This window comes from Lissotriton helveticus, chromosome 4_1 (assembly GCF_964261635.1).
Source record: "Lissotriton helveticus chromosome 4_1, aLisHel1.1, whole genome shotgun sequence".
Classification (NCBI taxonomy): domain Eukaryota; kingdom Metazoa; phylum Chordata; class Amphibia; order Caudata; family Salamandridae; genus Lissotriton; species Lissotriton helveticus.
The window spans coordinates 918,969,116-918,986,715 of NC_136063.1; the positions used below are offsets into that span (position 1 = coordinate 918,969,116).

At 43.3% G+C, this 17,600-nt stretch overlaps 1 protein-coding gene across 3 annotated transcripts in view; it reads left to right on the forward strand.

Annotated features, from left to right (window-relative positions):
* The window catches only part of RTTN (rotatin), an 891,871-nt gene that overhangs the window by 485,595 nt on the left and 388,676 nt on the right, over window positions 1-17,600 (forward strand). For all 3 annotated transcript variants that reach the window (XM_078687523.1, XM_078687524.1, XM_078687525.1), the window contains 2 exons: window positions 11,906-11,974; window positions 16,997-17,188. In XM_078687523.1, the coding sequence (XP_078543649.1) occupies window positions 11,906-11,974; window positions 16,997-17,188 (261 nt within the window). The remainder of the gene's footprint in view (window positions 1-11,905; window positions 11,975-16,996; window positions 17,189-17,600) is intronic.

Here is a 17,600-nt window from a genome sequence, read left to right on the forward strand (position 1 = left end):
TCCGTGGTAAGACATACAAAGTTCCTTGCCAGTCCAACCTCCATGGGTTCTTCCTTCTGTGGACAGAAACGGGCGAAATGTCCATGCCCTCCACAGTGGTAGCATTGGGGACCAGGGAGACTGGGTCTTGGTATTACCGGGTACGGAAACAAGGGGACGGGTTCTGGTTTTCGGGGCACGGCCGGCCTTTGGGGCCGAGGATGACTTCCGTGGGGCATCCGGGTAGGGTGTTCGTCTTTCTTCTGGAAGTCTTGTGCTCGGCTGTAGGCACTTGCGATTTCCACGGTGGTGTCTAGGGTTAGACGGGCGTGCTGACGTACCCATTTCTGGGTGGCTGGGTGGAGTGAGGCCAGGAATTGTTCCAAATAGATTTTGGAAAGGATTTCCTCTTTAGAGGCCGTGGCAGGCTTCAGCCAGCGGTTGGTCAGATCCTGGATGCGGAATGATAATGCTCGGGGTGTTTCTTGGGGTCCTTCGCGAGCTTGTCGCAGTCGTACTCTGTAAGTCTCATCGTCGATCCCTAGCCTCTCCAAGATACAGGTCTTTATGTCTTGATAAGGTGTCTGTCCCTGTACGTTGGCCTGTTGGTAGGCCGCCTGCAGTTCCCCCGTCAGCAGAGGCCCTAAGTAGTGACCCCAGCGATCAACCGGCCAGGCCGCTGCTTGTGCCAGACGCTCGAAGTTCGTAAAGAAGAAATCCGGGTCTTCTCCCGGGACATACTTCTGCAGGACCACAGCGAGCAAGGAGGTCGCTGGTCTCTGCTGTCCCATGACGTCGGCGAGCTTCCCAATGGCCCGATCCTGCACGGAGCCCTGGTCCTTTAGGACGTCGTGGAGCTGGCCTCGGTCGTCTTCGCCCGTTTTCAGGAAGCGCTCCATCATCTTCCCTAGAAGCTCCTGGCTTTCTGCTAGCTGTTTTACCGCGGCCTCCATGCTTCCGGATCCCACTTCTGACACCAGGTGTGGACTTGGGGTTGGTGCGGACCGGAATAACAGGCGTGGAGGCCGTATATACTTTGCTATGGTAGCTGTTTTTATTGAATGTTAGTAATCCGGATACTGAAGAGGGTAGGAGACCGGAAGCCGTAGAGTCTTTCCCGTGCGTCAACAGGACAATGGGGTCTTCGGGGGCGTCTTCTGGTCGTCAGGGGGGTCCGGTGTAACCTCGGAGGGAACAGAGAGACAGGGCGGTTAGTCCTTTTTGACTTGGACCGTCGGAGCACTATTGCCAACACCCGGGTCGTGAGGGGACAAAGACGAACGTGAGGACGGGGACGGAAAAGGGAGGCTCAGAGGGAAGGGGGAAGAGATGGGAACGGGGAGAGAGTGCCAAAAGTGAGTGAGGGGGGCTATAGTACAAGATATGGGTGCAGTGACACTACTAAGTATATATACAGTGAATGGGTGATCTATCTGTGCACAGTATTCCTATACAGGTATTTACATGTAATTAACTACAGAGGGGCACGGAGAAAGGTAACAGAGTACTCACGTGCCCCGCCGCAACTCTCCAGCGAGTCGCGGCCGCTCTCCAGCCACCTCCTGAGGACTCCACCACTCCTCGGTCCAGACGTCCTCTGCTTCCTCGTCGTCGCTCCTCACACTCCTTCCGCTCTCCGTCTCTGGTCCACTACGCGTTGTCTCCTGCCACGAGTCCGCTACCTGGAACGCTCTCCTCTCTTCGTCGCCGGCTTTTCTGCTTCTCGGGCTGATGTTGGGGGCGGGACTTCCGGGTTCACGGACGGTCGCTTCCGGGTCGGGTCTTCCGGGGTCTCTGGGGTCACGGGAAGCCGCATCCGGGTTTGTGCGCTGTCCTGCCGGTTGGTCTGGTTCCTGCAGGGAGAAAAAGAAAGGAGTCCTGGTCGTCAGGGACGCAGGAGGGTTAGCGTTCATGAAATCCCTGCTCGGGCGCTGCCCGGTCGAGGTGAGTGGCGCTCCCCTTCCACAGTGCTCATAGGAGTTTTTCCCACAAAACCAGTTTCATAGGAAGGAGAAGTCCTCTTTTCCTCAAGGATGCAGACCCGTTCCTTGGGTATTCGGAGATCTCAATGCCACTATCCAAAGTAGGGCCTTCCTTCGATGTTTGGGCACACTTTCCTAACCCCTGCTTCGCCATCTAAAAAGATGAGACTGCAGTTGCCCTTTCCTTTAGCTGACTCATGCTAGTCCTTCTGGCTCGTGATGCTGAATTCCTTCAGGATGGCTCCTTAACCATCTAGGGTATTCCTCAAGGGAGGAATCTTTCCTCCAGGCTTGGATACGCCAGCTGCTCAGACCTCGATGATCCCTATGCTGTGCCGCCACAGGTTCCATCCATTTCTCCAAAAGCAAAAGCTAGGACAATGTCTCCCATTTGTTTGGGCCTTCTAGAGTGCTGCTTTTGGAGGCCCTAACACTGCCTCCCATGGGGCCATCACTAACCAAGAAATTGTTAGCAAACAGTATCATTCGAATCAAAAGATGATAATTTCCTGTCACCTTAAAATATGCTGCTGCTTACTTAGGCTTACAGAATGCCAGTGGCCAAAGTACTTCACCAGAAGGGGATGTTGCCTACCCCTCTGCCCCTTCGTTGGAGGAGTTACCATCTTTAGCAACAGTCTCTTGGAAAGAGGCAGAGACCTTGGAGCTGATTTTGCTTCCTGTGGAAGCAAAGTCCAACATTCTGATGTAAATATTGCAATCCGACATATGTACAACTGAACCCTTGATTCCCTATTAATGAGTCTCTCCTTAACTATGGACGCATCGGTGAGTTTATTTTCATGCACAGCTGTCCACTGTCATCTCCATATGGCATAGGCCTTCGACAGATTGCCTGCAGTTTTGGTCCTCTTCACCGTCACTAGAGAGTCTGATGGTTATGAGGTTGTTTTCGAAATAGAATCCAGATGCCTTCCCTACAGCTTCACCGGATTGGATCTCAGAAACTTGACACAATGAGTTGAACAGTTTTTGTGTCTAATAGATTGGTATCTGCACAGCTAATCCAATTGGCTATTTGCCAGTTATGTCCATGTCTAACTGGCTGTAGCTACTCTGACCCGGTGTATGATGGCTTGGATGTATCAAAACAGATGCTAAAGTGTGGTTTTGACTCCCTGGACACTGTTACTAAGTCAGTGGGTGTGAATTTCAAGCTATATCAACATGTTTGGATGCGTTCAACTGGATTTTCAGAAGATGTGCATGCTATGCATACAGATATATCCATTGACAGAACAGCAATTTAGAGAGGAGTGATTCCTTCCTGGAATGTGTTGGGCCTGGCCTCCCATGCAACATAGTTTCATCAACAGTATTGGAAGTTATGAGGTTATTCTAGGGTTGTGCAGTCCTGACAGAGTGAATATCTTAGCCTTTCCAAACACCATAGCAAATAAAGTGCTTTTTTCCAAGAAGGAGTAGATATATTCGGCAACAGCAGCAGATCGAGCCACTTCCATCCTCTTCACTCTCCACTGCTTCAGAGCACCTATGGCTCCCTCTTCACACCATCTTCTAGCTTGGCAAGGGTCTCCAATTTTTGTCCTCTCAGTGGTAGGTGATCATGATGGATTGGCTCGCCTCACCCTGAATGTCTTTCTTCCTTCTGTATCTGGGAGAATCTCCAGGTTCTGTCAGACAATGCCAGTACCATTCATTGTATCAACATACAGATCAATGTGGGTTTGTGGACCCTTTGTTGGGAAGCAATTTGTTTATGGAAGTGGGCGTAGTGACAGGGAATTTTCTTGGTAATGGATTACATAGCAGACTTCCTCAGTACGCATGCAGAAGCTCTGTTGCCTCTTACTGGAGTGTCTCAAATGGCAGCTACATGCGAAGTGATGGACGTCATCTTCTCCAGATTGTGGTTTCCATTCATTGATCTCCTAGCCATGTCCCACAATAGGAACCATCCCTCCATTTGAGTCGTACACTTTCCTCTGAATAATTTCAAGGAGAATGCTTTAGACTCAACTCGTCTCAGGACCCACTGTCCACATTTCTGCAGATCCTGCTTCTGTTGAATGTCTTACAGAAGACGAAGGAGGCACAAGCTCATTTGAATCTGATCTCCCCATATTGTGTGGAACATTCGGTATGATGATCGGTTGGCATTCAGCCACCCCTTCCTCTGCCTCTCTTACAACAGTATGGTCAGTTCCTCCGCCCCAGTCCCTAGATGCTGCAGCTACACATGTGGAAATAGTTTATATCAGTTAAGAGTCCGTATGACTTCCTGATGAGGTTGCAGATCTCATCATCGCTGTCAGCAAGCTTGCTTCTGAACTTATCTACAGAGGCCACTAGACTAAGTTTGTTCAGGGGTAAATCTGACAATTCCAGCATTGTGGAATTTGCATTGTTCCTCGGTCAGTGGGGCCTGGTAGGGACTACTGTTAAGGGCTGTTTATCGCCCCTGTCTACTTTCATTTGTCTTCTGATCAACTTTCCCTCTCTAGCTCACCACTAGTAGTACATTTTCTGAATTTGTTGCTAACTCTTTGCCTGTTCTCTTATTGTTCCTCAGTGGAATTTGAACCTTGTTTTGACTTTCTTGAAGGCCAATTGGCATTTGCCCATATCTACTACATTAGGATCAATTGGTGGCGATTACATCTGCTCTCAGGTGCGCAGAACATGAGGGCTTTCAGTTATTGCATCCTTCTAATTTTTCTAGCTGCTTTAGTGGGTTCTTTGTACGTGAACTCTTGAGGCTCTGGCAGGCAACAGTGTGTAGAACCTGCAGCTTTGAGGTGTGCTACTTGTGCAGTATCCCTACAGCACCAAGAGGAGGAGGAACAGGCCCAAGGCAAAGACCATACAGATGAGTGCCAAACTACCTTGCACCTTGTACCCAGCTGTTAACTCATGGAGCAATCTGTTTAAGGACATCTGTGGTTCATTTCTTTAATTTCATTATGTTATCAATTTTGGTTCTCTCTGCTTTCCACATCTCTCGTCTTGTGGCTATTCTTTTTTTTAAGGTTCAAAAGTAAGCTTATTAAGGTAAGAACTACATTAATACATAAGATTTAAAGACAATGAAAATAAAAGAATTACATACAATATATCAGTTGTGTAGTCGATAAAGGAGAATGGTTCGAGTTAAATACAGTCCAACATGTCATGCAAAAATAGAAAAACATCAGCATATGAAAACAAACTGCATTATGTATGATATATAAAAATTTAGAGGTCAAACTAGAGTATAAATTGAGTCATATAATATCAATCTAAATGGTGTCATGGGGTTTAGCTACTTCTTGTTGTTGAGGAGCCGGAGGCAGAGAGCGTCTTGCACTGGTATCAATGAAAAGTGTGACAGGTGACCACAAGTCTAAGCGTTTTGATGCCATGTGCAATGGATACACAAAGGTTGTATCTAGTCTGTGATTATAACAGACAGCATACCACCATGCTTGATAAGATAACTTGGTGAAGTCTTTCCAATTCTTGGTTATTTGCTGGAAGGCCACTGCCAGCAATAAATCTATTATCTAAACATTGGACTCGCAATTTTCCCAAATAAGGGACAGACTACCTAGACAAATTTGTAAGGGAGAAAAAGGGTGATTGGAATTGAAAATGGAATTAATTTGAGACCACACCTTTTCCCAAAAGTTCTGGACAAATTTGCATATGAAAAGCATGTGAGACAAGTCAGCATGTGGTGCCGAGTAGGACCAACAAACATCTGGGAGATGAGTGTCTCGCACTGAGAATGAGTGGAGGAAGTAATAATCTATTATATATGAAGAAAAGTGTCTGTGTGGCATTTGCAGCCCTAGAGGATTTCCGAAGTCTAAGCAAGACTTTATCCCAAAAGTCCACTGACCAGGAGGTCCCTAAATCGCTTTCCCACAAAACTTCTACTTTGGTCTTGTCTCTCGACCGAATAGGAGTATGTAAAAATGTATAAATAGCGGATGCCTTGGATGTGTTAATGACAAGGGTTCTTAATTTATCCGCATGCATAAGCTCAAGTGAAGTAGTTGGCTGGGGTGGTAAAATTGTGCGTGAGCAGTTTGAATAGCGCCCAATAAAAGAGAGTATTTGGGCTTGAAAAGTGGAGGTAGGGCAAAGAAAGTGCTGGCCTGTTAAAAAAATATAATTTGGTATTGAATATAAAGTTGATGAACCCAAATTAGGCCTCGTTTCCTCCAAGATTTTCAAAAAAGAGGTTTGTTATTAATCAAAATATAGCTATTGTGCCATATAGAAGAACTAAGGAATGAAGTTAGGAAAACAGGTGGGATTATCTTGGAAGTATATTTGAGTATAGGGGTAGAAACAGACTGCGGTTTGCGCGTAAAGGAAAGGTATTCCTGAAATGGGAATGGGGATAGGAAGGATTGTTCAAGCATAGCCCACTTAGGACGATTATTGGAAGTATCAGAGAGCCACTTGGATGTTTGGTGTAATAGGAAGGACGTGTGGTAGGTGGGGAAATCAGGAAAGTTTACACCCCCCCCCCCCCTGATTTTGGACGAATCAATTTTGAAACAGACTTGGTGATTTTCTGCTACTCCATAAAAAGGAAGATACAATGGATGTAAGCTTCTTGAAATATTTTGAGGAAATGGATAATGGGATATTGGAAACTGTATATAAGACTATGGGTGAGATCATCATCTTAATGGTGTCTAAACAACCCCACCAAGATAAATGAAGGGGATGTCATTTTGTTGTTAAAAATGACAGTCTTTGTATGCAATTTTCCAAACAGCGGGATTTTGTCCCTGAAATAGTTGCAGTAAAGTGTAAGCCTAAGTACTTAATGTATTGGGGGCTCCATGTGAAACCTGAGAAAGCAAAATCAGCACTGAGAGTGTATTTGGTGAGGGGCAAAATCTCACATTTATCCTTATTTAATTTATATCCAGAGACAGATGCAAAAGAGTGAACTTCTTCTAAAAAAGCAGGAAGAGAAGCCTGAGGGTGTGATAAAAATAAAAGAACATCGTCAGCATAAGCTGCCTTTTTAACAGTGGTGTCTTTAAAAGTAAAACCATGAATGTTGTCATTTTGACGGATCCTTAACAAAAAGGGTTCCAAGGCAAGATTAAAAAGAAAGGGGGAAAGTGGACAGCCTTGTCTGACACCTCTACCAAGGTGAAAATAGGAAGAAATATCACCATTTGCTGATACAGCTGCCCTAGGATTGGAATATAGAATAGAAATTGAAGCAATAATCTTTAGGCCAAAACCAAACAATTGGAGCACGCGAAGAAGATAAGGCCACTCAACTCTGTTGAATGCTTTCTCTGCATCCAAAGCTATGGCTGCCAAGGGATGGGAGATATGTGAGGCTTTAGATAAAATCTAAAACAATAAGCGAGTATTGTCTGAGATAAGGCGACTTTTAACGAAACCGGATTGTTCTGTGCCTAACAAGTCAGGCATGTGAGATTCCAAATGTGAAGCTAAAGCTTTTGAAAATATTTTATAGTCAATATTGACCATAGAAATAGGTCGATAGTTTTTACAGTGTTGTGGATCCTTGCCCTCTTTAGGTATGAGACAGATAAGAGCATCTGAGAAAGAACCGGAAGATTCACCAGACTGTAAAAAAGCGGATATGAGAGTGTGTAGTTTAGGAAGAAGTAAATGTGCAAAGTGGGTAAAAAATTCTAGAGTGAACCCGTCAGGGCCTGGTGCCTTATCCTTTTTGAGTGATTTTAAGGCAGCTAGAAGTTCTTTCTGCGTTAAATCAACTTCTTAGAGGGAAAGGTCTGAATTAGTACTGGGGTCACATTGTATACGGGAAAGAAATTGAGTTATGGTATGATCAGAGGACAAGGTCTCAGATGTATAAAGTGATTTACAAAATTGAAGGAATTCATTGAGGATGTCTTCGTCTTTGGATTTTAATTGATAATCTTGACCAAAAATAGACTCTCTATTGAGCTTGTTTTGTTTGACCTTTAAATAGTTAGCTAATAATTTGCCTGCTTTATTCTGACCACCATAATATTTTGCACTAGACTTTAACAAGTAATTTGGGGCATTGTTAGTTGTGTCCTGATTAAATTGAAACTTGGCTTTGATGAGATCGGGTAAGCAGTCTTTGGATTTGGAGGAATAATAAGAGTGTTCCAATGCCTTAATTTTAGTTAGCAATACTTTAGTGACACGTTGTGCCTATTGACGTTTTTTTGGGACAAACCTAATAATAAAATCTCTGGCTGAAGCTTTAAAGGCGTCCCAAACCATATGAAAAGGTGTGCTACCTGTTTGATTGAAAAGAAAATATTCATTAAAGAAAGAGATGAAGGATGATGTAAATATGGGATCTGAAAGCACGGTGTTATTAAAGCGCCATTTACGGGATAGTTTGGGTTTGCGCAAAACATCAAGATGAATGTTGACAGGAGCATGGTCCGATATTAAAATGGAGCTAATATCTGCCGCCACCAGTGACTGGGAAAGATTATGAGATATAAAAAAAATAGTTTTATCGTGATTGAATATGATGTGCCGGGGAATAGAAGGAGTACTCTCTCGATGTGTGATTGCACAGTCTCCAGGCGTCTGTAAGCTTATGTTGTTTAATATTTGTGTAAATAACTTGTGAGATTTATGAGGAATGAAGGAAGATAATGAATTTCAATCAATCAAGGGATCAAACACTTTGTTGCAATCTCCTGCAAGGATAAGGTTATCGTCGTAGCATTGTGTAATCTGTGGTGCTAGGGATTTCCAAAAGGAGGGATCACCTGCTGTGGGTGCGTAGATGTTCAATAGGGAAAGTAGGACATTATCTACCAGAAATTTCACAAATACCCATCTGCCTGCTTGATCAGCACAATATGATATCACCTTAGTCGAGAGGGATTTACGAAAAAGAATGAGGACACCATTACGTTTACCATCGCCTGGGGAGAAAAGAACTTCAGCCACCCAACATCTCTTCAGTTTTGCAGATTCCTCAGCTGATAGATGAGATTCCTGTATACATGTTCCCAATTTAGCCAAATGAGTCAAAACTCTCTGTCTCTTAATAGGTGAGTGTAAACCCCTGATGTTCCATGAAACAATTTTTAAAGGCATAAAGTAAAATCGTAACAATATGATGCATACGAAATGAAGCAAAACTTTGAATAAATAGAACCATATCCAGCAACAAGCCAACTATACGTAAAAAGAGGCAATTGAAGTGTAGAAAAAAGGAAGGAGGGAAAGAAAACGTTGTAGTTAGAGAACATTGAAAAGACAGAAGGATAATGAAAGGTAGAAGAAGATATTGCTGGCAAGTTTCGGCAGGGCAGCAAGGGTGCCAGGTGCACTGGTGCAAACAGGCAAACTAGGAGCCTACTTCTCTGGTGGGCTATAAAAATAAAGCCATGACTGGAGTTCAGATACTGCCTAAGACTCCTGGTACCCGGTGCTACTGCACCCAATACACAAAATATAGCTCCGCCCAGCACATAAGCACACTTGTTCATTACTTTATGATCTGTAACTGACCGAATGTTTCTAAATGTTTGTAATATTTTTTTTAAACACCATTTGCATTGAGCGAGATTGAGAGTACATTTATTTTGCGTCTGTGTGAGAAAAATGACCTTTAGGGCACTGGTCTCCCGAGTAAAGATTCTGCCCAGTGTGTCTCCCAATGCTGTACGGTCCCACCAAAAGCATATGTCAAAGCCAATAGGTCCCATATGCGAGACCTATTGGCTATGCCAATGCTTGTTTAACCTTTTTTGGGGATGAGTATCACTACCTGAGACTCATCCCAGTAATATCACGGTAAATTGGACTACACATGTTTTCCGCCAGTTTATGTCTTTTAAGATAAAGCCGGTGCAACTCTGCTAGGGCAAGTTACATGTGAACACGGGTGTATGTACGGGTGCAGGCTGCGCATAAGAGACTACTGTTGTGTGCGGCCTGATAGTGGCACACAGGGTAAACTACCTATGGCAATTTCAAACTGCACCATTGACGTGTCAAAATACCTCTTTTGATAGGCCTAAACATTCCTTTTAAATATGAAGTCACCCATATGTAGGACTTTTCACCAATAAGGGCAGGGTGCAGATATGTAAAGGTAGGAAATGTAGGAATTAATGGAAAGGTCGGTTGCTGCCAAAGGGAATCATTGGGCTACATTGTTCGTTTAAATGCTAAATTTGGATTGGTAGCAGCTATAAAAGTAATTCTTTCACTCTTAGGATTTGTAATTTAAAGTCCTCTATAAAGGTGAGATCGGATTTTAAGTTATTTTAGAAATGCCACTTTAAAGAAGTTGCAACAACGACAAGGTAATGCATGGAATGCTTGAATCAATCTTAACCACTGGCAATCGCTTGGGCGCATCCCAGTCAACTGTTTTTTGCACACCGTGTCACCCCAGTTTGGACCCAGCCATATGCAAATCAATCTTGACCCTGCTCCAAAGGGAGCAGTCCAGCCTGAACAACTGGGCTGGGTCCTCCCTGAACCAGAACACAAGCAACCTAGGGCCGGTTTTGCCCAGATTAGGGCTCATCAGCCAGGCATAGGTTGGTTCCAGTGGCACAGTGAGCACGGAACGCATGTCTGTCCCAACCGATTGTAGTCGAAAAGCTGCGAGCTAGCGCACAACACAGGAGCTGCATGCGGGGAGCCAGATAGCATAGGGGGGCCCACTGATGCCCCCAACGTTAAAGCTAGCGTTCAGTTGTCCTGAGCGGGACCTGGCAACCATTCAAGAAAAAAGAAAAGGAAGAATAAAGATTGTGGCTCTCCCAACACAGCAGGAGAGCCGCTTCTGTAATATTTACTGCTCCACAGGCGGAGTGCCCCATAATGCCTGTGGAACTTGTTGTGCATATGTTCCTGGGTGGCCCCACGATGGCAGGGGCACCAACAACACAAATTCCAAGGCTTGTGGGGGCTGCAGGGTTTTGTAGCAATCCCCTTTCTCCCAGAAAATATGTAAGAGCCACCCAATGGTCTCCTGGCTCATTGAATTTCTGACCCCAGGAGAGTTTTACGTCATTTTGAATATCTTTCTTGGCTTGTAGTTGCACTAAACGGCAATGAATACCATCAGTGGCTATTGGGTTGGGAGGGCTCCACCCCGACCCCCCTCATCCTCCTCCTTTTTCTGCTTCTCCTGCTCCTCCTCTTCCTCCTCCTCCTCTTCCTCCTTCTCTTCTTCCTTTTTCTCTTCCTCCTCTAAATGTTTCTCCAAGGTCAAAAGGAACATGCCATTACAAAGTGTTTATTGAAAGTTTGTTGCTGACGATGATTTTTGACAAACATTGCAATTCTTTATTGGCAGTAAAGATTACATTTAAACATGATTAACGATTACAGTGATATAGTGGTTGTTTACAAGTGGATTATTGGTATAGTTATGTAGTGAATCTCTGCAAAGCCAATTGCCTTGCATGGTAATGTGGTGAAAGTATGGCAAAGCCAGTAGGCCTGTCTTATGTAACGCAATACTGTGATTTTGGGTGTCATGACCCACTAGAGGTCAAATGTGATTTCAGAATGTCACCAAAGTTAATTTAATCTGTCTGATGTATATATTTGTAAATTGTTGCATAGTATTCAGTAGTGTGTGTGTAATGTCCTGTCAGGTCTTTTTCTTTCTAAAAGGGAAAGTACAGTCATTTTTGAGTGTTATTAGTGGGTGCCAGCGATTAGTGGTTACTAGCCCTCGCCACCTCCTGATACCCCGAGAAAGTCTAGTGCTACAATGGGGTGCTTGGTACCCAGTAATGGGAAATTGTGGACTTGTGCACGCCTCTCATCCTGCACAACTAATAACTCAATTTCTTATATCATCTAGAAGACTGCCTTCAGTTCGCCTTTGATGTGTTGTATGGAGGACTAAAACAAAAATGAAAATTTTAAAAATGGCAGCCACGACAACTCTTTCAATATTAATTTCTTTCTGTGTTCCTTTTAAACAAAAACAGGTCAGATGGCGTTTCAGTCGATTACTCTACAGCGCCTCCTTTCAGTCTCCCTGCCACAGTAGTCAGACGGTAAGCCTCACAGCCTCAAATATTTACTGTAATCTGTTAGAAATATACAAATATGAATGGAGAAACAGACTGGTGATTATTTTAATACAATTCAATATTGTGACTGCTCTACAGCAGGTAATCATATTGATATTCAACATTTAATTAACTGGTGATAGGAGCCAGCTTACTATGAGAAGACTTTCAAGGGCCACTCATATAATTTTGATTGAATGGCAAGGGATTTCAGTGGCTGGGTTGTTTTGCTGAGTGTAACTGATTATTTGACTTCTAGTACTTATCCTGCCCAGTGGCTTTTAGTAGAATGCCTAAATTGTTTTTGGCATCAATCCAAGTATCAAAGCTCCACTAAACCACTAAACCCCCATGTATAGCTGACTCTCCATTGCAGTTTGCGTGGTTGTGAAATGCCTCTTCTGCTTCTGTTGTGGTTTCTGCAGAGCATGGTCTATGCTCTTTGGTGATATAATGTTCTAAAGTACTTTCCTGTTCTAACCTTGTTTTAGATAAATTAGCCTCTCTTCATTGAATGCTTAGCCTTAGCATGAAAATAAAAATGTTGCAATAGAACTCACCATGCATGATAATATGTTAGTTTAACAAAATAATTGAACTCATTAAAATAGGTAGCAATGTTAGGATATTAGACCGTTTATTTCAGTTATTTAAAACCATAGATTTACACATTACAATACAAAAAAGATCACAGAAAATAAAAACAACCACCTCTTTCAGGAGATCAATATCATTGCATATTATCTTGATCACTTTGCGCCCCATCCCATCTTGTAATACCTCTTTGCATAAAACCAGATGTATAGTGCAAATGTGACAGTACAAGGTCAACATTAAAGCGGAACACTCGAAGGGTAGACTGATTTCTAGACAGCAGTAGCACCCCATCTCCTCTTGTTCTGCATTGTCTTTTTTTAAATTTTATTTTTATTAAGACAAGGTATTACAGGTTTAAACAACAATAAGTCATTAATGCCAATGCACCGTCCGTGGATAGAGCTCCCCCCAGTTATAAAAGCAATCATCAACTTACAGACTTTACACAGTGAGCAGAGTTGGGAACAGTCTGCTCTTATTCATGTCTTCGCCTTGGCAACAGTGGTTCACAGATCTCTCCTCTATAACAATTCCATTTGTTCTATATTTGTATCCATTTGTTGAGACAGCCTCTAGATTCTTACACCGTCTTTTCAATGAACATACACTGGTCCATATTGGTTTCCCAAAGTCTCATTGACGGTTTTTCCTTCACCCCCCACAGCCTGGCAATTTTTTTTTGGCAATCATCATTCCCAATGTCACCCATGTCCTTTCCTTGGTATTTAAGTCCGTGGGACCCCAAATATTTAAACGGCACAAATATTTTTCATTGCAGTCGATTTTGACACCCATTACTTCCTCCATGCTGCTCTCCACTCCCGCCCACTAGTCCTGGATAGCCTGACATTCCCAGAGCAAGGGTACGAAGGTACCCCCCTGCCCACATCCCTTTGTGCAGTCAGCGTTAGTCCTGTAGCCCATCTTCACCAGCGTTAGTCCCGAGAGGTATATTCTATGAAGTATTTTAAGCTGCACTTGTCTGAGTCTGGAGGAAATAGCAGTTAACTTAGGGGAGGCAAGAGCCTCTACCCATTCCTCGTCATTCAGTCCCACCACGTCATGGTCCCATTCATCCCAAAGTCGGAGTAGGGGATCAGGCATATTGTTAATAAGCTTTTTATATATCAGCGAGATTGTCTTTTCAGAGAGATTACCATCTAGTATCCTGACCTCTAGCAGGGACGACTCGGTGGCCTCTCTCCATTTGGTATTGCAGCCTGTAATGCATGTCTAATCTGTAAGTACCTGAATCGTTCTGTATTGGCAAGATCGTATTCATCCTGCAATTGTGTAAAGGAAAGCACCCCCTCCACCCCCCATAGGTCCCGGACCGTGGAGATGCGAATGGGGTCCCAGCGGTCAAAGCCTTTAATGAATCTTTAATTACCTAAGAGTGCAGTATCCCAAAGTGGGGTAGCCAATGTGAGTTTGTCCTTCCAGCCCAAATTGGCTGTGACAGCCCACCACACTTGGACCGTGTGTCCAGTGGGTCCCAACAATTTCAATTTAGAAGGGTTATCATTGAGCGCACCCATAAAACTTCCCCCTGGAAGTAGCCACCGGTCCATATTAAATCCCGGATCTCCCTGTGGCCTGTACATACATGGATTTAGGGCAGTAAGTTGAGCCTCCCAGTAATATCTTTTTATATGCAGTAGGGTATCCCCCCATCGCACCAGCTTCTCGTAAGCTTTTGGATCTATATCCGTGGTGGTTTGCCTTCCCACAGGAGTTCTCTCAGGGCACCGACGACAGATTTAAAATAGTCCGTTTTCACTGGGTGTGGCGTGTTCTGCAGGGCATATAAAAACCGAGAAAGGGACATCATTTTGAAAAGGGCTGCACACCCTAACAAGGACATTGAAAGTGACTTCCAGTGCGGGACATCAGTCCTGAGTCTTTGCAGCGGGGGGAGGAGGTTGCGTTCATGGAAAAGAGTCGGGTTTTTAGATACCTGAATCCCCAGGCGTTTAAATCCTGATGCGACTTCAACAATGGTGAAGCCCCTGTGTAGGGTAGGTGATTTACCACTAAGAACATAGAGAACAGACTTGAACCAGTTAATCATATATCCAGAAAATGCACCAAAGACAATGAAAATATGTAGCACTCTGTTTAGGGAGGCCACCGGCTATGCCAAGTATAGTAAGATATTGTCAGCATACAACGATGTGAGGTCCTCCCACTCGTCAGCCCATTGAAGCCCTCTAATAACCGGGTCCTTCTGTATCAACATTGCCAAGGGCTCTAACACGAGGGCCAAGAGCAATGGGGAAAGGGGGCAACCCTGCCTGGTTCCCCTTCCGATGCGTGAATGTGTGGGAAATTCAGTTGTTGACCACTATTTGGGCCTGAGGCTCCGTATATAGGAGGGCGTATCCATCGCAAGAAGCCCGGGCCAAAACCCAGTTTTCTCAGTACTGCAAACATGTATGGCCACTCAATCCTGTTGAAAGCCATGGCCGCGTCAAGCGACACCACCACCGCGTCCTCCTGTATCGTGTCAGCCCGATCTAAGACACTGTGTATTCTCCGCAAGTTAAGCGCAGTATTTCTGGCTGGCATAAAGCCAGACCAGTCGGGTGGACAAGCTTAGTAATGACTTGTAGCAGACGAGTAGCAAGTACTTTAGAAAGGAACTTGGCTTCTTAGTTGAGTAGGGAAATTTGCCTATAGGAGGAGCATAAGTGTTTATGTTTCCCACTCCTATGGATGACCACTATAGTGGCTAGCCGTTGGTCTGCAGGGAGCAATTCTGCTTTGCAGCTTTCATGGAACATATTAGTCAGGTGTGGTGCAATTTTCGTCGAGGTGATTTGGTCTGCATTGTTGACTGTTATTTTACATTGCCCCCTTCATAATGCCTGATATAAAGTGCAAATGTGGCAAGATAAAATTTGCTAAAAATGAAAGAAGACCTCAAAAAAATTACTCAATCCCCATCATACTATTGTATCTGCAAGCAGCATTTTATCTAACAATGACCTGTCCATAAAAGTGAAGAAATAGTGCAAACGTGACAGCGCTAGATGTGCTAAAGGTGCAAGGGTCGCATAAAGGAGAAAAAGGGAAAGAGTAAGACTCATTCTGGACAGCAGTGTCACCCTGTATTCTCTCATTTGACATTATTACCAATTATCTTTCATTGCCTCTTCCATACCAAATATAAATTGCAGGTGGGACAAAATAAAATTTGCTAAAACTGAAAAAAGAGATATCAAGTTAAAAAAAAAAAGAATTTGCTCGGACCTCCGCATAGTAAACTACCTGCAATTAACATTGTATCTGACAGGGACCTGTCCACTTTCCAGTTGGTGCAAAATTTGCAGTAAAGTACGAAAGATAATAATAAGAAGCATCAAATTGGGATATTTCCTCAACAGTATTTCATCATGTTTCCTTGGATCTTGTTGTTCTTCAACAAGTCATGGAATGCCACTTTCATTATATCTAGAATAAAGTGCTATAGTTACTGTGCAAAGTCGCTAAAAGTGTGTAACGGAGGACATTGGAAACATTGAACAGCGTTAATGGGGAGCTATTGATCGTACTTCCTTCACACTGCGGCATCTAAACCTTTCTATGACAACAGCCTATCCGATTTTATGATACATTTTGTGAAAGCCGCAACCACTCGGGGACATTCACCTTTTAAACAAAAGAGTAAGGTGTGACAGCAGGTTCTGATTAAAAAGGTTGCACACCAAAGCCTTACCTTGAGTCAACAGTTTGGGGCAAGTTGATAAGATATGAGTTAGACTTCCCATGTGTAGATGACAAAGCCTGCATTTAGAAGACAAAGGTTCCCTTGACCATTTTGGCAGGCAATGGGTAGTTTGAGTCAAAAATGCACATGAAGCAATTTGATTTTAATAAAATAATCTCAGTAAGGCAGTTAAGTATGATTGCGGGCGGGGTTGTTTATAAGCGTCAATGACCGTCTACTCGTTACTTTGTTTACTAAAGTCTCTCTTATCACTTCATAAGATCTTCTTGAATTGTTTGTTTAGAGATATTTTAAAGAGGGCATGCAGAAGTCTTGATTCCCATAGTTCTTATGCCTCAAGGACATTCATGGCCAGACTGAAAGCCTGCGACCAGCTATTTGTTTTTGGTATTGTAGTTTGAATTTCTTCCCATATCGCCACATGCAGTGTCAACTGATCAGACAGCCTTAGTTGTGACGTACTTTTTAGACGCATTCCCTCACCACCAAGTAAATGTATTAATTGAGGAACATTCAGATACGATAATTTTTGTGGGTTTATTGAAGACTTTATTTAAGTACTGTATTTCTTTATTTTCATGACTTACAACTTTATCATTTTGTTTAGCTTTCCTCAAGACTTGGTTGAAAAATGAAACCACACTTTTCCTAATTTTCTTTTGTATTTATTTTGGTTGAAGCTTTCATCTTCCTGTAACAGTAATGGGTCATCATGTAGTTAGCCCATACTGTGTACCCCTACCTTTATCTGATGACTGCTTGGCTTTAAAACCAGTGTCTGACATGCTAAAGATGGCCTGGAATATTTCATGGTACCATGGGATTGAAGGAGTCTTATTAAAGCCGATTGACTCTGGTACTGAAACACAACAGTAAGTTTTTAATTTTTTATTTTATAGTTACTCATCAAAAGACTTTGAAAATTCTAATCCTAAAGCTGTCTCTTTATATCCTTTGCTGCAGCCTTGATTAGGCCAAGATCTTGTATTTTTACTTTATGATTTCCTCCCTCTGCCAACTATAAATTACAAGAAAAATAAACGGGCGCTTGTCTACTGCTTTTATAGCCATTTCACATTATTTCCCTATTGGAAAGCTTTTACTCTTTCAACAGAATCTCTTCTTGTTGATTGTTGCCATATGGATTACTCTGCATATCTGCCTATCCCCCTTTTTTGTATACAGGCACACAGTAAGAAAGTAAGTAAGTGACATATTTATAAAGCGCACAAATGCCGAAGCGTCTTGGCTCTAGGGGTGACGTGTTGCAATTGCCCAGGCTTA